The 13,525-nt window shown below is 40.1% G+C and overlaps 1 protein-coding gene across 2 annotated transcripts in view; it reads right to left on the reverse strand.

Moving 5' to 3' along the window:
- LOC141110123 (alcohol dehydrogenase 1-like) overlaps positions 1-13,525 on the reverse strand; it is a 35,702-nt gene that overhangs the window by 3,066 nt on the left and 19,111 nt on the right. For both annotated transcript variants that reach the window (XM_073601349.1, XM_073601342.1), the window contains 2 exons: positions 10,800-11,060; positions 6,787-6,922 (listed from right to left, as the gene is read on the reverse strand). In XM_073601349.1, the coding sequence (XP_073457450.1) occupies positions 6,787-6,922; positions 10,800-11,060 (397 nt within the window). The remainder of the gene's footprint in view (positions 1-6,786; positions 6,923-10,799; positions 11,061-13,525) is intronic.

Below are 13,525 nucleotides of genomic sequence, written 5' to 3' on the forward strand. Positions count from 1 at the left end.
TCCTGTCTGCTTTACTAGGGGCCTCGAGTCAGAGGTGTAGGAGAGGCCATCCTCTGCATATCAGGCTCTATCACCAGGTACGTGACAAGGACTCTCTGAAAACATATGGTGTGGCTGTTTCAAGATGCACAATAAGGAGGCACTTGAAGAAAGATGAGCTGCATGGTTGAGTCGCCAGAAGAAAGTCATTACTACGCAAATGCCACAAAGTATCCCACTTACAATACTCCAAACAGCACAGAGACAAGCCTCAAACCTTCTAGCATAAAGTAATTTGGAGTGATGAGGCCAAAATTTAGCTTTTTGGCCACAACCATAAATGCTACATTTGGAGATGAGTCAACAAGGCCTATGATGAAAGGTAAACCATTCCTACTGTGCAATACGGAAGTGGATCGCTGATGTTTTGGGGATGTGTGAGCTGCAAAAGGCACAGGAAATTTGGTCAAAATTGATGGCAAGATGAATGCAGTTGTTAACCTTTATAAATGTATATTTATGATTTATTAATATCAGGGAAAACAAAAGGCCAAGCTTTGAAGTTGAACTAATTACAGTAACACCAACACAACACTCAATACTTTAAATATATTTCCCTCTAACAGAAATATATTTCTAATTGCAATATTTTACAGCTATTAATGGAGATTTCACATAAACTCATAAGGCAACAGAGTATGTTCTCAAGAAATACTGGAGAAATATTTGTATTCATCAGCCAGGAAGCTGCGCATGGGAGGTACTTGGACATTCCAACATGACAATGATCCAAAACACAAGGCCAAGTTGACCTGTCATTGGCTACAGCAGAATAAAGTGAAGGTTCTGGAGTGGCCATCTCGGTCTCCTGACCTCAATATCACTCTGGGGAGATCTCAAACATGCAGTTCATGCAAGATAGCCCAAGAATTTACAGGAACTGGAGGCTTTTTGCCAAGAGGAATGGGCAGCTTTACCATCTGAGAAGATAAAGAGCCTCATCCACAAATACCACAAAAGACTTCAAGCTGTCATTGATGTTAAAGGGGTCAATACACGGTATTAGGACTGGGGTATGTAAACTTTTGATCAGGGTCATTTGGGTAGTTTCTGTTGTAATTATGATTTTAAAAGAGTCAACACAGTTGATTGATAATAAATGGCTTTAGCCAAACACTAACCATAAGTGAAAGAAAAGTTTTTGTGTTATTCATATTCTCTGAAAAATGGCCAAGAAATCATAAATTCTGCCATGTAAACGTATATACAGTGCTCAAAAGTTTGCACACCCTGGCAGAAATTGTGAAATTTTGGCATTAATATTGAAAATATGACTGATCATGCCAAAAAACTGTCTTTTATTTAAGCATAGCAATCACATAAAGCCATTTATTATCACATAGTTTTTTGGATCCTTTTTATTGATAACTGAAATCCCCCAAATGGCCTTTACATACCCTGGAGTGTTTGGCCTTGGTACAGACACAGAAGGTGGCACACACAAGTTAAAATGGAAATTAAAGGTTAATTTCCCACATTTGTGGCTTTTTAAATCACAATTAGTGTCTGTGTAAAAATAGTCAATGAGTTTGTTAGCTCTCACATGGATGCAATAAGCACGCTAGACACTGAGCTATGAGAAGGTAGAAAAGAACAGTCAAAACCTGCGTAACAAGGTAATGAAACATTACAGAGATGGAAAACGGACATAAAAAGATATCCAAAGCCTCTAATATGCCAGTCAGTACCTTTCAATCAATTAATAAGAAGTGGAAAATTTGGGGATCTCTTGATTCCAAGCCAAGGTCAGGTAGATCAAGAAAGATTTCAGCCACAACTGCCATAGGAACTGTTCGATATACAAAGAAAAACCCACAGGTAACCCCAGGAAAAATACAGGCTGCTCTGGAAAAAGATGGTGTGGTTGTTTTTAAGGCACACAATACGATGATACTTGAACAAAATAGAGCTGCATGGTCAAGTTGCCAGAAAGAAGCCTTTACTGTACATGTTCCACTAAAAAGCCTGGTTACAAAATGGCCAACAACACCTTGACATGCCTCATTGGGCTTTTTTTGTGGCATTGGCACAGTAAAGGCTTCCTTCCGACAGCTCAAAAATGCAGCTCTTTTTTGTTCAAGTATCGTTGAATTGTGCTCCTTAAAAACAACCACACCATCTTTTTGGAGAGTAGCCCGTATTTCTCCTGCATTTACCTGTGGGTTTTTCTTTGTATCCTGAGCTATTCTTCCGCCACTTGTGGCTGCAATCTTTCTTGGTCTACCTGACCTTGGTTTGGTATCAAAAGAGCCACTAATTTTCCACTTCTTAATTAGTGATTAAACAGTACTGACTGGCATATTTAAGGCCTTGGATATCTTTTTATATCCTTTTCCATCTTTGTAAAGTTTCATTACCTTGTTACGCAGGTCTTTTGACTATTCTTTTCTACCTCCTCATGGCTCAGTGTCCAGCCTGTTAGTGCATCCATGTGAGAGCTAACAAACTCATTGACTTTTTATACACAGACACTAATTGTGATTTAAAAAAACACAAATGTGGGAAATTAACCTTTAATTGCCATTTTAACCTGTGGGTGCCACCTTTTGTGTCTGTACCAAGGCCAAACATTCCAGGGTAGGTAAACTTTTGATCAGGGCCATTTCTGTTATCATTATGATTTAAAAAGGATCCAAAAAACTATGTGATAATAAATGGCTTTATGGGATTGCTATCCTTAAATAAAAAACAGATTTTTGGCATGATCAGTCATATTTTCAATATTAATGCCAAAATGTCACTATTTCTGCCAGGGTATTCAAACTTTTGAGCATGACTGTGTATATATATATATATATATATATATATATATATATATTTCTTCTGGTTAATTTTTAGAATGGGATTTGCTTTTTTTAATATGTGGAAAGCTGCATTATAGTGGAAGTTTGCCATTGTCAACAAGTACTGCTAGTTTTAAAGATCAACTTAGAAGCCATATTGCCATTTGAAAAAAACATAATGTTTCCATAAAGGTTAAAAGAGGTAAATATTGAAATTCAGTGTAATAAAATAAAAAATATACTACACTTTATCACTCCTGAACTCTGTTTAATTCAAGCTCTTTTGATGGGAATCAATAATATTTATCATGTTTAATTTATTTAAAGTGTTATTAAAACTATAACATTTTTTTTTGGTTATTTAGCTTTAATGTTTTTAGCATAGAACAAGCATTAAGTTCTGCAATTTATTTGTAGCCAGGTAAATTGGAATAATAAAACTGGCCTCTTGGCTCCCCCCCCCCCCACCCCCAATTACACTTACACACACCTACCACTACCGCCCGCTAACTGACATTAGGGGAAAAAAACATTTTCTTACATAAAGGAGCTTTACATGTTCATTATTAAAAACTTACCTTTCTTTTTTAATCCTGCAATGGGCTGTGCATACATGTCCCATCTATAGAAACTTTACCTTCCAGTATGCCTTACTGGGACAAGGGCAGCGAGTGTTACTAAGTGGTGTGAACTTTTGCGCGTACTGTTGCTAGTAACCCCCAGTAATCATGTCACCTGCATAATAACAACTCTCCGAGCAGCCCAGAGGATTACAAAGGTTTCCTTGACTGCATTAAATTCAATAATACTTATATTGTAAATGATAAAAGAGTACCTGTATCTGCTTTTGGGGGATGGGGTTGCCTCTCTACTTTAACTGCTTGCCGACCAGCCGCCGCGGCAGAATGGCTCGGCGGTCCCTTTATTGGCTATAGCAGGCGTACACAGCGTGTCACCGGAGCTGATGCGTGTGGCCAGCAGCCGCGATATCTGCCGGCCACCCACGATCGCTCCACAGAGAGCCAGAACAGGGATCTGTCAATGTAAACAAACAGATCCCTGTTCTGTCAGGGAAGTAGAGAGAGATCGTCTGTTCCTAGTGATCAGGAACAGCGATACCGCTTTACTCCCCGTCAGTCCCCCCCCCCCCCCCACAGTTAGAAACACCTCCCTAGTGAAAACTTAAACCCATGATCGCCCCCTGATGTTAATCCCTTCCCTGCCAATGTAATTTATACAGTGATCAGTGCTATTTTTAGCTCTGATCACTGTCAATGGTCCCAAAAAAGTGTCAAAAGTGTCCGATCTGTCCGCTGCAATGTCGCAGTCCCGCTAAAAATCGCTGCTCACCGCCATTACCAGTAAAGAAAAAATTACTAATAAAACTGCCATAAATATATCCCCTATTTTGTAGATGCTATAACCTTTGCGCAAACCAAACAATATACACTTATTGCGATTTTTTTACCACAAATATGTAGAAGAATACATATTGGCCTAAACTGATGAAGAAATTTGTTTTAAAATAATAAAATTTTGGTATATTTATTATAGCAAAAAGTAAAAAATATATATTTTTTTTTTCAAAATTGTCTGTCTTTTTTTGCTATTTTTTCTTTTTAATTTGCCGCCAGGCTCCGCCCCCCTGCGTCGCGACGCTCGCAGGAAACGGAGCCCGGCACAGAGAGGCTTCAGGCAGAGGATGGAGCCCGCCGACAGCGTGGGGGGACATCGCAGGATCCTGGGGACAAGGTAAGTAACCTGCATCAGGATCCTGAGATGTAATCCCGAGTGTGGCTCGCGGTTACCGCTAATGGTGCTGAAATTTAACCCCGAGCCACACTCGGGAATACCGTCAGGGAGGATACGGGGGTAAATCCTTCCGGGGATGAAGTGGTTAATAAGAAAAAAGTGCTACTCATAAAGATATATAACTAATAGTATTAATCCAGACTGCAGCATTCCCTTTAAAATATAACCTTCCTTTTGAGCAATAAAAAATATTCAGAATCACAACTGGTAAAAGTAACTCACTAAATTTACCTTTTGAGACTTTTGCTGTTCATGTTTTATAATGGTTGGGTAGATGCTTTGTAAAGTACTTATCCAACAGAATTAAAACTCCATACCAGTTTTATTGTCATGCTCTGTACTGCACGGTATACATATGTAGCGCCCTCCTAGGTAGGCGCTAGAGTGAGCGTATATTTTTTGGTTTCTCTACCAGGGAGACAGCTAGACAAATGTACGCTATGTGCTGTCTGCTTAGTAGAAAGCTGTGATGGATTGATAGAATCTGCTCAGTGTTCTGGTGCTGCTCATGCTGTCTTCAAAGATCCAATGGCTATAGAGTATACTGGACAGTGGGTGGAAACCTTGCAGGTAAGAACATAGATGTCTATACTGCCATGGCCAATTAGAAGGGGATGTGCCCCAATGCATGCTGGATTACTGTATTTATATCTGGCGAGCACATGGGCTCTGGGTCTTCGGCAGAGAGAGAGGTCCAGGTGAGGAGGGGGGGCCTGACACTACTGGGTGTAAGGTAAAGGGGACACTGGCTAATGTCTTGAAGAGGCAAAGTTCACAGAGTTTCTTCTGCTACAAAGGGACTTATTTATTTCATGCAGGCGCTGTATGGTCCTACAGATAATCGTCTACACAGTTCTATTGAGAGAGTTGCCCTCATCTGTGAATAGTTAATTTGGAGTATCCTACTAATTCCCTTCCCCTATCCAAGTTCTCCAAATAAAATACAAAAACAAAATCTCCTAGACTGGTCATTGAAGATAACGAGCGGAAGAGTTGTGCACCTGGCTGTGTGAAAATACCCTGTAACTGGCTGTGGATTAATCAGTGGATGCTCGGGCAAACAAATATCCAAGTGGCTCCTGTGGGGGTACCACTACACATAATGGTTTTAATGTATTTTTTTATATGTGAATCGATAAACTTTGGAAAAAACTGTTTATATAAACTAGTCTGAATTTGGTTCTCAACAGCATATTTAAAGTCACTAAATAGTTTTGACTTTTATTTGTTTGAATACCACCTAAATAGGTGCTCCACTAGTTTGTGACTATGCGCTCCATTAATTTCGATATCTACACCTGGCCTGGTAGGTAACATAGCACAGCTTAGTAGCAGCAAGGAAACCCACTCTTCTCTCTTCCATTAAAGTATATACTAGTCTAAATGGTGCTCACACAAATGGCGTAAGAAGTGGGAGTGCCTGTGTCACTGGCTGTTCAGACCTGCAGGAGTTTTGTATCTCTAGCTGCAGGAAGCAAGATAAGGGTGTAAAGTTAGGGCTTTAACTGGGTGTATGGAAATATATGTGGCATCCAACTACACAGCCCCCCTTACCAAAGTGCCACAGCGCCCCAAAGATGAATACACTCCACAATTCATGAAATGCTATCTAATCTAATCTAATACTTTTAAATGTTTTTAATGCATTACATAATGCATAACAATATAACAGGTGTACCACACCAAAGAGACGAGAGAGTTAAAAACTCTTTATTAGTTCTTAGGCAAGTTAACACCAAAAGCCAATGTGTTTTTCGAGGGCCAAAAAGCTCCCCCTTTATCAGGGCTACAGAAATTCATACATGACATACATACAGTATATGGCCATAAAACCAATTAACACATGAAGAACTGATGCCTGTTTGGTATGATCTCACTAAAGAACTAATAAAGCATTTTGTACTCAACCACCTGTTTTGCATTGTACACCTGTTGTATCTTATGGTTTAAATGACAATCTTGGTACCCATTGTAGGGGATCTTTGCTTTATGTAAGCAGTCAGGGCCAATAAGCTTGTTGAATATTTGTATCCTCGTTATTCCAACGTAATCAGTGCTGAAGTACCAGCACCTTTTTTAAACCTTCAAAGTATTCCTGTCATTTAATACAGTGCAAATCAATGACAAATAGGTGTCTTATAGTAAAATGTACCTCCATATATACTGCCTTTCCATGTACGTCCTGTGAGAAGCAGCAGAGGATCAAATGTGATCTTTGCATCGTGGGGAGCTACTCCTATTACCACGCTGGTTCCATATCCTGGATGAGTACACTCCAGTGCTGCTTTCTAGTACCAAAGGAAAATAGAAATCAGGCTGAAAATGACTTGCATGACTTTGAAATAAGTTAAGTACCTATAAATTACTTTTACCAACATAGGTGTCATAGAAGTTCTAAAAATAATAAAATGTAAACTGGTGAAATGGCAGACCCCAAAAAAAAGTCCTTCTCAAATAGCCTAACATCAACAGTATGCAAGCTCTTGGAGGGGATGATAAGGGACTATATACAAGATTTTAGTAATGAAAATGGTATCATTAGCAGTAATCAGCATGGATTCATGAAGAATCGTTCTTGCTAAACCAAAATCTAAATCTATTAACCTTCTATGAGGAGGTGAGCTGCCACCCAGATGAAGGGAGGCCCGTAGATGTGGTGTATCTGGATTTTGCAAAAGCATTTGTTCCCCAAAAATGCGTACTGTACAAAGTAAGGTCCGTTGGCATGGACCTAAGCAAACAGAATATTGACATGCATTAAAAAGAGGATTAACTCAAGAGATAAAGGGATAACTCTCCCACTCTACAAGACTCTGGTCCGGCTGCACCTGGAGTATGCTGTCCAGTTCTGGGCACTAGTCCTCAGGAAGGATGTACTGGAAATGGAGCGAGTACAGAGTAGGGCAACAAAGCTAATAAAGGGACTGGAGGACATTAGCTATGAAGAAAGGTTACGAGCACTAAACTTATTCTTTCTGAAGAAGAGATGCTTAAGAGGGGATATGATTTAAATTTACAAATACCATACAGTGGGATACCATACAAATACCATGCAATAGGGATAAAACTTTTCCGTGAAAGGGAGTTTAATAAGACATGTGGCCACTCATTAAAATTAGAAGAAAAGAGTTTTTTTTAGAGGGTTCTTTACTGTAAGAGCGGCAAGGATGTGGAATTCCCTTCCACAGGCGGTGGTTTCAGCGGGGAGCATCGATAGTTTAAAAAAAAATATTAGATAAGCACCTGAATGACCACAACATACAGGGATATACAATGTAATACTGACATCTAATCACACACATAGGTTGGACTTGATGGACTTGTGTCTTTTTTCAGCCTCACCTACTATGTAACTATGTAACTATATGTAAAAAATTGAAGGTAAAAAATCCAATGCATGCAATTTCCACACTCAGGAAGTGCTGTAAAACGTCCTCCACCAATAGCAAAGCACACACTGACCCTTACCTTCAGTGGTGGACCACTCTGTATAAAGCAGTCAACCATGTTTAATTAAACTCAGCTCCAAGCCACCATATCCACAAGGGCACCTGATTTCTGTAGCCTTATCAACATAGGGAACTCCACCATGGAAGGGCCTTAGATCATGTGGGGTTTAGGGATAGGTAAAAAAAACACTTCTTTGTGCAGTATTACTGAAACTCCGGGCTGTAGATCACAGGAGCGTCATCCTCTATATCTCTAAACTAGTCGAATCCTCCCTGCAGTATGATCCCACACTGACACTCAGTGTGGGATCATACTACATGGAGGATTCACCTAGTATACTGATATGGAGGATGACGCTCCTGTGACCTACGCCTGGAGTTTCAGTAATCGTGCACAACGAAGCGTTTTTTTTTTACCTATCCCTAAACCCCACATGATCTGAGGCCCTTCTATGGTGGAGTTCCCTATGTTAATAAGGCTACAGACATCAGGTGCCCTTTTGGATATGGTGCATCTTACTGAGAAGGACTTTATTTTGTGTGTTCATGTAAAAGCACTGTACTTAAAATAATATTACAATTGCTTCGTTACCAGTGAGCTGTGCTAGCTGCTTTTTCTAGTGTGTACAAATTTTTATATATCTTCATATTACTGTAAGCACGGGTGAAGGGTGCTGTATTTATTGAACCTCTAGAATTTACTGTAATTTTCTTATTGTCATTGCACCATGATCTGTTTTAACCAGCACGACTTACTTCAATTAAAAATGGATAAGCAGTTAAAAAAAGGGTATTCATCCTTACTGTATATCCATTCAAACTTTTATTATTATTATTATTATTATTCAGGATTTATATAGCGCCAACAGTTTACACAGCGCTTGATCACATTTATCTGCTGCATTTACAACCTGTGTTATCATATAATTTTTTTTTTACAGTAGTCTGTTTACAGTTTATGTAAATATCAATTCACGAGATTATTGTATACATTTTTGCTTTTGCCTCCACTTACTTTCTGATTTCTAAAAATTGATACCGAGGTTGCTCTTTGCCTCTAACTCCATTGCTGGGTAATTACTATTAAATCATGCTTACTTTTGAATTGCTTTTATATTTGCTATTTTCATTATATTTATAGTAAAGTATGTTGTTTCAATTACTATATTACAATGAACACAGTCTTTTTTACATTAGCCTTATAAAGTAGCCCTAATGACATTGTTAGGGCACATGAAGATAAAAATCTCAAAAGCAGAAAAGTGGCTCCATTTACTCCATTTACTTTCTCTTCTGTAATTCCAGCCCAGTGTATTCTGTCTGGGGTACTGGGCTCCAAGAATCACATTTATCTGATTTCTAAAATTTGGTCTGTGTCTCCCATACAACTTTCTGGCAATACTGCCCATAACCACTTTCATTTACATTTGCACTAGACCAAAATGACTCTACCATGCTCTTTCTAGTGGATAACTTACCGCATTTGAAATATGATAATAGCTCATAATACAGCTTTCAGTCAAAGCTTCTTCAGTTCACAGTTCTAGTACTACAGATACCCAAATGCAGTATATAAGTGAGTAATATTTATAGGAACCTTGTTTCTATAAATGTGTTCTGTGGGCAAATACTGTACCTTTTGCCATAGCTAATTGCAGACAGCTGGGAGCTGATTTCCCCTTTTCCCCTTTCTCCCTCTTTTTGTTCTGATGTATGGACCTCTCTAAATAAAGGTATTTTTACCTACCAAAGCATTATACTTTCATCAAACCTATAAATGATTGCATTTGTCATGTTGACAAGCCAGAATAACGGAAATGTAGTAGTGAAAAAGAGCACCTGTGGGTTTCCCAATCATTTTTGCTTATTCGCTTCCAGAAAAAAATCACTGGAGCCTATCCAGTACTCCTCTAAAATGCCATCAGCCCTGATGCAAGTAGATTGGTTCTTGGGAGAAGTTATGTAAATATTGAAAAGCCTCAATGGGTTAATGTCAGTCTGGATAGGTGAACGTTCCTAGGTAGTGCCCACATATGATGAGCCTCCATGATTAAAAGAACTGACATCCAATAAATGAAAGTTGTGGGCCATGGGCGCTGGGGAAGAAATGGGTGGAGAATGTTGGACATCCTCCAGCCATGCATACTGTGAGAAGTTCACAGTCCTGAATGAAGGTGAGATTGGAGTTCAGCTTTAAGCTGCTTGAAAGATATCATTGCATTCATAATATCATCCTTGGAGATTGGCCAACTATTAGCTTTTTCCTCATATAGAGATGAAATATTTTGGACCATATGCCTAGCTTGATTTGATTAATCATAAATAGTAAGAAGGGACTACAGGAATCAAAAAGCCCTCCAGCCAAAGTTGGAGTTCGTAGCACAATAAAGCCTTATTAGAACAGAAGATAACCACATGTCCCATTCTGTCACATATCCTAAAAATAAGAGGATAATTCCTCTGTTTCTGGACAGTGGGTGCAGCCATCAACCAGATGCACATCAAGAACCACTGGTGTAAGGTGCAATTACAGCTAAATAATATATTTTTTTCAAACTGCATACAGCTGCTTCCGGCTTTTTGGATATAATCAGTGCAGTGTATGAAAATCATGCCTTCTATGCAGTAGGACTTGAAACCCAAGGAGTCAAAAAGCCTTCCAAATGAATCAGTGCATAGGATTGGTAATGAAAAAATCAAATTTAAAACTACATACCATAATTTCTGTACTGCCGATGCATTCAAAGGAATAATGCACTCCATCTCCTGTCATTTCCTTGATCACTTCCTGGATTGGCTTGCTAAAATCTTTAGGATTGATGCAGTCAGTGGCTCCAAACACCTTTGCCTTTTCAAACTTGCTGCTGTTTATATCTATAGCAATAATTCTTGATGCTCCAGAAACTTTACATCCAATAATGGCTGACAGTCCAATGGCACCCAATCCAAATACAGCACAAGTAGTGCCAGGCTCCACCTATTGATTAAAAAAGTTGATACTATTGCTTTTAGATTTGTTAAAACTGATTCATGTCAATGTAATATGATAAAGTACTTAACTAATTGTTTTGGATGGTAGGTGGAAATTGGAATTTTATTATATATTACAATGTATTGTATTATATTATATGTTACAATCATCCTTATAATTCCACAGTTTTTTTTTTCTTCTAGGAGGCTGAAAGCAATATAATGAACCAAATATATATATTTTTTTAAAGCAGAGTTTAGTATCACTTTAAAGCGATTGTAAAGGTAAAACAAACAAACATGGTTTTGTTACCTACAAGGGCTTTGCACAGAGCAGCCCTGATCAGGTAAGTATAAGGGGGGTGCAGCACACAGAAGGATTTTTACCTTAATGCAGAATGTTTTAAGGTAGAAAACCTTCTGCTGTAAGAACCTGTTTAACAACTATTGGGAAACTGTCATATATAATAGCAGCTGAAATACCTCTATTAAACAATATGTTCAGCTCTCGCCATACAGGTGAATATTTGGGCATTCATCCGCATCCCCAAACGGTCAAGTTTCAGTCCAAATTTGTCTTTGGAAGGAACCTGAAAAATCATTCCTAATCTTAACCCCAGGGCCGGTGCTACCACTAGGCGGACTAGGCAGCCGCCTAGGGTGCACTGCCACCTAGGGCGCCCGGCCGCTGGTGACCCTCTTCCCTCTCTCTGCAGCCAGCAACTAAGTCAGTCTCAACACAACAGGCAGTCGCTCCCGAGTCCCTCTGTACAGTGTCAGAGGCGCAGCGGTGGCGGAGAACTGTGTCTGTGTCCTGACTGAATCAAATGGAGGAAGGAAAGGAAGCATCTGCTGTGCCTCTGATCATCACAGTGCCAGACTGCTAGTGACCTGTCTGTCTGTGTTTCACCGTCACCACCAGTCTCTGATCATGTACCACTACAGCCAACTAGCTCTGCCTCTCTCTCTGGCCAGTCCCATACGTCACATGGTCCATTCACCCCCTCAACTCCGCCTCTTCCCCTCCCTCAGCCTTTCCAGCGATGTCCAGGGCTCGGTGCTTTTAGCCTCTGCTGTGCGGGCACTCTGCAGGATCAGAGCTTCCAACATCCCCTCTGCTGGTAAGCTACTTCATCCCCAGTTCAACCTGCCTTTATTATGTGTCTTTAGACAATTGTACAGCCCCTGCGGTAGTGAGAACAGGAAAGGAGAGAGAGCCGGGACAAAACCCCTCCTTCCCCCGGGCAATCTGATATCTCGGCTGTTTTTCCATAGCTTCGTTCTCCTCCCAGTGAGGCTGTGGGCACCTGTAGTGGAGCCTGGAGAACAGGCACATGTCCCGCATGATGCTGCAGCCCAGTCAGAAGAAGGTAGCTGAAAAATATGTCACCAGGCAAACCATGTGTACTGTATAGGGTCTGAGCCAGGAAACAGGACACCAGGGGTGGCTAGGGATCTGCACATACAGAATCCTGACAGACTGTGTAGTGGGATTGAGCAGCAGACTATAGCTTTGTGAAGGATGTCCTGTCACTGCTTCAGAGCCCCGGCAGGCATGCAGATGCACACCGGTTGGGTGAGACACAACCAGAGTGATGGTAGCATTGCTCATAGCATCATGTAATACTGACTGAACTGGACTCTACACATGTGTCAAATATGGTATTATGTCCTGCACTGGTTGACAGACCTATGCTGCTTGCTGCCTCCTGTTCTAATATTGGAGGATTTATGTATTGAAAGATTTATGTGTGCTTTATACTGCTTGCAACTTTGCATTGTCCGCTTCGCAGCCAAACACAGACAGATCATGGATCTACTGCATCCACGTAAAATTCCTCCCAGAAGGTATAAATAAAATTGGACATCTTAGTGATTGTAGGGTTAGGTGGGTAGTCTATACAGATGTGACCCCCCCAGCCTACATACAATAAGTGTGTTTTTTGTGGCTTAAAACAACATTGTCTTGAGTGGCAGTGTAGAATATTTGATATTTAATATTTATTCTTGTTAGTCATTGTGACACATTGCTTTTTAGATGGATTTTAATAAATGTATTATACTTTTATATTGTGGTCCATTCATGCTACATCTCACAACTTATTTTATTAGCAGCAGCAATTCTTTATTGCTGCTACATTTTTTGTATTTTGGAGGGGGAAATCCTCCATGATTGTACAAATCACTGTTCAGCCATCTCTGATCTGATCTACCATCCCTGATCACTGGCCAGGCCTGGAGTACACAGAGATGAGGAGTCCAGGGATCTGTCCTGTCCATCCTGCCTGGTGATTGCTGGCATAGACAGAGCTGGTCCTCACACACCAGACTCTTAGCCCCAGTTCACACTAGAACACGGTGCAAGAAAACCACCATCCATGTGCATTTCCCACACCGCATTCAAATTGCATTGCTCTTGCACTCTGCAGTGGGTGTCAGTGCAATGTTAATGAGACCCCACATGCAGGTCAC

This window comes from Aquarana catesbeiana, linkage group LG01 (genome assembly GCF_042186555.1).
Source record: "Aquarana catesbeiana isolate 2022-GZ linkage group LG01, ASM4218655v1, whole genome shotgun sequence".
In the NCBI taxonomy this organism is placed as follows: domain Eukaryota; kingdom Metazoa; phylum Chordata; class Amphibia; order Anura; family Ranidae; genus Aquarana; species Aquarana catesbeiana.